This window comes from Mesocricetus auratus, unplaced genomic scaffold (assembly GCF_017639785.1).
Source record: "Mesocricetus auratus isolate SY011 unplaced genomic scaffold, BCM_Maur_2.0 Super-Scaffold_100014, whole genome shotgun sequence".
Taxonomy (NCBI): domain Eukaryota; kingdom Metazoa; phylum Chordata; class Mammalia; order Rodentia; family Cricetidae; genus Mesocricetus; species Mesocricetus auratus.
The window spans coordinates 74,781,277-74,787,276 of NW_024429197.1; the positions used below are offsets into that span (position 1 = coordinate 74,781,277).

A 6,000-nucleotide genomic window follows, 5' to 3' on the forward strand; every position below is an offset into this window, starting at 1 on the left:
CACCATTTAGCCAAGACCACATAGATATAAACAGTTGAATATAAATGGGTTAATAATTAGAGAGAGCTAATCAGTAAGAAGCCTGACCAGTAAGTCAAACAGTTTATAATCAATATAAGCCTCTGTGTGTTTATTTGGGACTAAACAGCTGTGGGACTGGGCAGGACAGAAACTTCTGTCCACATCTCCTCCTTGGCTTTTGAACAGATGGTGACTCTGCAGCTGTTGGACCAGCAGGAGGAGGAGCAAGGAGAGAACAGCAGTGAGGAGGAGGAGGAGGAGGAGGAGGAGGAAGGCAAGCCTTTGAGACCTTCCTTGGAGCAGCCAGGTCCCGCCACTCCTGGGCTGTCTCCAGCACCCCCAAGTGGGGAGACACAGGAGGCTGCTAAGGTGCTGTCTGAAGAGGTGGTAGAGGAGACCACCTCACTGCCTCCACAGGCTCTCCCCATGCCACAGAATGGCACACAGACAAGGAAAGAGGAGTCCTCAGAAGCGGAGATACCCTCAGAAATGAAAGACAGTTCCCTCCCACCTGAGGCAGCTGGCATTCCATCCCCCAGAGTCTTGGGCCCCCCAATTTCAATCCCACCTAAACCTCCAGGACCTGTAACTATAGACTCTGAGTGTGAGGAACCACTTGCTGATGGTCAGAGAGCAGTGCAGCCCGACAATGTATTGGGAGAACATGTCGGGGAAGTAGTCCCAGATGGCCCACTGCAAGGAAACTCCAGGAGATTGTCACTGACACCAGACCCTGAGAAGGGCAAGCCACCAGCCTTAGACCCTGCAAGTCCAGGAGGAGAACCTCAGCCTCCTGAGTTGAAAGAAATTGAGGGTGTCAGTAGCTCTGGTTCCCCTGAGGCATTGCTGGACACAGAGCTTGCTTCTGCAGCTGCAGAAACATCCCTCAGACACAACCAGGACTCCCAGCACAGCAGGTGTGTATGCTGAGCAGGCACAAGATGGCTGTCTGTGGGAGGGATTGACAGGTGATACTGGCTGGTGTACTCACTCATTTCCTTATCAACATCTGTAGCAGGCACCATGCAACTGTATTGGGCAAGGCAGGTGTGGCTTATGAGTCTGAGGAGCTTATAGTCTAGTGGGGGAGACAAACACTTACTTACATATTGTGCCAGTGAAGGGTATGCTGACAAAAGGAACCTGTACTAGTATTGAGGAGGTTAAAATAGGTGGTTAGGGATCGCCTCTGAGAAGGCAGCATTTAAACTGTGATCCAAGAAGTGCGGAGTCATCCAGACAGCAGGAAGAGATTGCAGAGAGGAGCACACACAAAGGTGCTCTGGTGGGCTGAACACAAAAAGGAGCTAGTAGGGGACAAATGGGATAAAGCTCAAGGTGGAAAATAAAGAAGGGGCCAAGATAAGTGATTATTTTATGTCACTGTTGAAGCTTGAATTTTATATAAGCACAATGAGAAGCTGGTAAAAGGATCTAAGTGGAAGAGTAGTGGAGTCTGATTTGTTAGCTTTAGGGATTGTGCTAGCTGTAGACTGGAGGGGCAGACACAGGGTGTAGACTGGAGGGGGGCAGACAGGGTGTGGTCTTTGGAGAGTTGGATGCACAGTGTAGGAAGTGAATTGGGTGAGTGGACCTCACTTCAGGGCCTATGACCCTTGTAGCTGGTGGGCACTGTGATCTGGGCAGAAACAGCAACATATCTGTGGCTTGACTCTCCTTTAGTCTCTCTGGAGATGAAGATGATGAGCTGTTTAAAGGGGCAACTCTGACAGATCCGAAGCCCAAAGTCCAGCCCAAGGAAGAGGAAGAAGATGAGGTGGTAAGGAAACCTCAGGATCTGCTTAGTCCTCATTCCGTGTGGGGGCTCCTCCCTGCAGGCTCAGAGAAGAAGGAAGGCGTCTGTTGGTGGCCTGCTTCCTGGACTCTGTGTACAGGACCCTGTGGGAGTGAGCTTGGGGCCCAGAGTGGGCAGCTCTGTTAAGCAGAGTGGGGATGGCCAGTTGCCACTCTACTCTTAAAGGGCACCATAATCTCTGTCCCTTGGGGAACAAGTCCCGTTTGGAGTGAGGGAAGGTGGGAAGGATTCTGAAGATCAGCCTGCTGACTCTCCTCCTCCCTAGACAAAGACACAGGCTAGAAGGTCACTCGCAGGAAGCTGATGGTAGATAGGACTCCTTTTGGGCCACTTGTTTCTAAGAACTTTTGCTCACCTAGCCCACCTCCAGTCCGCTGCTTGTTTTGTCATCTTAACACCCTGAGAAGCAGATGGGCTCAGTGTTGATAGTGTAGCTTCAAGTTAGGGGATAGGAGAGCTGGGGACCACAAAGGAAGCTGCTGACAGAGCCAGGTTTAGAGCCCTGGCTTATGATCTGATATTTGACCATTTTGACTGTGATGGGAATTTCACTGTCATGAAATGTGTGTGGAGGAGACAGTCAGTTAGGGTCAGTCCAGGGGAGAACTATGTGGTTGAGCATGGGCAAAGCCTGTTGCCCTTCTTGACTGTCCATCTGCAGTGAGTTTTGCTTTTGGCCAGAAGGCAGTGACATCTGGAATCCGGCTCAGGTAAATCAGAAAGAGCCCTTCCCTCTTGCCTGCCTGCCTGCCTTTAGAGAAGGTGTACATTCTTCCCATTAGTCTGCCTTCCTGAGAAAGTCAGCTGCATTTGAGAATACTAACTACAAATTCTGCAGAGAAAATAAGATGAGTATCCCAGATGATGAGCAATGTTGATAGTATTACTGCCGGTTCCATCAGGTTAATAATCTGTTTCTTGGGTATTCAGAAAAATACTTCACATTCTCGTTTTAACCTTCTACTGATATATCCTATAGTTATATATTGTGCTTGTCTGTAGTCTCAAGTCCTGCTGTCACCCTGCCAAGCCGATGAAAGGCAAGAATTTAAATCATGAGAAGAGTAGGAGAATCTCCTATGTGGCTCCTTGTGTTAGCCAGCATTGTTACTGGCACAAAATGCCGGATATAGCAAGTGTATAAAGAGAGACTGTGTATTTTGGCTTAACATTTCAGAGGTTTTAGTCCACGATGGGTTCACTCCATTGCCCTTAGGCCTATGGCAAAGATGTGTGTAGAGAAAAAGCATTCTCTTAATGGTCAGGAAGGGAGAGAATGATGGAGGGGCCAGAGTTCTACTGTCCCTTTTGAGGGTGACCTCTAGTCCCCTGAGACCTCTTACTGGGCCCATCAGAAAAGGTTTCCAGCACCTCTGACAGGACTAAGCCAAGGACTTGAACCTGTAACACAGCCTGTCCTTTGGTTGGGACTCTTAGGGGTCCTAGAGCCCTTGAGTTCTTTACCCCACACTCCCATTAAAGAGAGCATGGACCCTGCCTTTGTGGGCTTTCTTTATGTCTTGGGAGCCTCCACGGTAGATTAGGCATGACTCTACATCCACATCTGAGTTTCTCCTCAGGCCACCTCAGGCCACAGCTGGCTTTCCAATGGGATTGTACTTTTCTGAGCTTTTGTAAGATGTCTTACTCTCCTGTCCCAGGCTCCTTTGCTTCTGTTTCTTTCTCTTTTCCAATGTCTCCTTAATGAACCTACTTTTTCCACACAAAATGTGTAAATTGGCATATCTGCCCAATCAATACTTGCTTCACAAATAAATTACAAAATCAGACAAGCAAAGTTGGTCTTTTGTCTCTGTTGAAAGATGGCTTCCCTCCATACCTGCTTGTCCCAGCTTCATCTGGATCAGTTCTCTGGCCACAAAGCCTGTCCTTCCAGTTCATTCCCTTTTCAGCCAGAGACAGGACAGCCACTGGACCACTTCTCCTCACAGGCAGGCAGTTACCTGGGCAGGGATACGTGAGGACTGACCTCTCTTTCCTGTTTTGTCAGAGCATGAAGGGCCACCCGCCCCCAACACCCCTTTTTGGAGATGATGACGATGACGATGACATTGATTGGCTGGGGTGAAGACCTAGGAAACAGGCACACAGGTTTCTCTCCCAGCCCTTTCGTAAGCATGATTTTGCACAGCTGGCCTCAGGTCTAGGTGAGTCTCAAGGTGAGGTCCTGGTGGACATTCTGAGGACAGTGGTTCAGACATCTGAGATAGCTGCCCTCTGAGCCCTGCCTGACCTGGTGAAGAGGATCATGAGTCTGCAGAACTCATTGAGTGGCCCTACCTTGGAGGAAGGGCTGGGAAGGTCACCTGCAGCCAGTCACAAGCATCCTGCCATTTCTCCCAAGCCTTTTCTTTTTATTCATTCTCAAGTTGACCTGTGAAGCCCTCCTGCTCTCCCAGTGCTCACCAGAGCTGCAGCAACAGGTCCTGTAGCCTGGGGAGGGGTCTCCAAGGAGAACTGAGAAATCATGCTGGCCTAGCCTGTAGCTCTGGAACATGTATCTTCTATCTCTGCCTTAAATTTTATAAAAGAGGTCAATAAGTATTTGGAATTAACAAGACTAAAATAAATGCCTACAATAAAACTTGACTTGGACCCTTGAAGAGAAACTGAGTTTGGTTTCCAGGACAGTTATGCTCCTTCTTGGGATCATAAGGATGGGAGTTGTAACTTGGTCAGTTATGTGCACAAAAGCACTGTGATGTATTGGTTGGCACCTGACCTTGACCTTGAAGCCTTTCAGAGTCACACACTACAGTTGCAGGTCACCACAGCTGCGTAAGGCTCAGGGCATCATAGTTATTGGAGAACCAGTCCTACCATGTACTGGTTTCTGTGTTCTACACTGCAGGCCAACGAGCCATGCAGAGAAGGGAAGCGGGGCTCTGTAATATCCACTGTTCATGATATCTGGGGGATTCTTCCATTGCCCATGAGCCTCTGGCCAACACTACTGCAAAGAAGAGCAGTGAGAAAACATAAGTGGCTTTTTACTTATTCTAGGATCTTCCAAAGACTATGCAGGCAGCTTTCAAAAGGAATAATTTTAACAAAATGCTCCATGATTTAATGTTTGCAAGACTGCATCCTGAATTCCACTGCATCTGTCCATTGCCCCTGCAGGGTTTTTGCCTGTCTCCCACATTTGCGTCTAGGAAGCTTCGAGAAAGACTATAAAACAGTTACTTAAACAAGTTACTTCAAACTCTAAGCCTCAGTTTTCTGTAAATGTGGATAACAGTGTCTTCTGTGGTGGCTGATAGCAGTGAGAGTCTGTACAGTGCCAGTCACTGAAGAAGACATGGTTATCCCCATTGTTAAGAAGATTCGTTCTTATTTGGTGTGTATGGGTGTTTAGCCGGCATGTGTCTGTGTACCATGTGTATGCAGAGGCCAGAGAGCAGCAGAGCCTCTGGAACTGGGCATCCCAGACAGCTATGAGCTTATGGTGCTGAGAGCCAAACCCAGGTCCTCTACAAGAAAAGCTTAGCCATTGATCCTGTTTTTCCCATGCTTAGAGGAGCAGAGTAGGACAAGAGTTCTGGTCCTGTCCAGCTGATCAAGAGCTGGGCTCTTGTCCACTGTCCTTGGGGAGAAGAAAGAAGCTGCTTGTTAGGAATACAGGTCCCAGGGCTGTGTATCTCAGTGGCAGAGCAATTGCCTAGTATGTACAAGCTGTAGACTTGACTCTAGTACTAAAGAAAAGAGAAAAATTCAGGCTCCTGGCCCCATCAAAATCTGAGAATTTCCAGCTATTGTGGAAACAAAAAACATAGACTCATTATCTCCAGTCTCTGTTCACTTCTGTATACCACAGGCACTATGTGACCTGTGCCCCTCATCTGAGTTGATGAGGAAACAGTGACTCCTAGCTCTGTTGCTCATTAACAGGTGACGGTCTCCTACCTCAGCTTCCTCATCTCTGAGATGAAGGCAGGGTTCCTGTGTGGTAGTGAGGACTGAATAATAATTGCATAAAGGGCTAGAGCTATCCAGCACTTATGCAGTTATTTTTTTGTTTTTGTTTTTTTGAGACAGGGTTTCTCTGTGGCTTTGGAGGCTGTCTGTCCTTGAACTCACTCTTGTAGACCAGGCTGGTCTCGAACTCACAGAGATCCACCTGCCTCTGTCTCCTGAGTGCT

At 48.1% G+C, this 6,000-nt stretch overlaps 1 protein-coding gene across 3 annotated transcripts in view; it reads left to right on the forward strand.

Annotated features, from left to right (window-relative positions):
* The window catches only part of Fkbp15 (FKBP prolyl isomerase family member 15), a 73,269-nt gene extending 68,822 nt beyond the window's left edge, over positions 1–4,447 (forward strand). For all 3 annotated transcript variants that reach the window (XM_040757405.1, XM_040757403.1, XM_040757404.1), the window contains 3 exons: positions 208–938; positions 1,705–1,801; positions 3,849–4,447. In XM_040757405.1, the coding sequence (XP_040613339.1) occupies positions 208–938; positions 1,705–1,801; positions 3,849–3,926 (906 nt within the window). In that variant the 3' untranslated portion in view covers positions 3,927–4,447. The remainder of the gene's footprint in view (positions 1–207; positions 939–1,704; positions 1,802–3,848) is intronic.
* Positions 4,448–6,000: the final 1,553 nt, after the last annotated feature.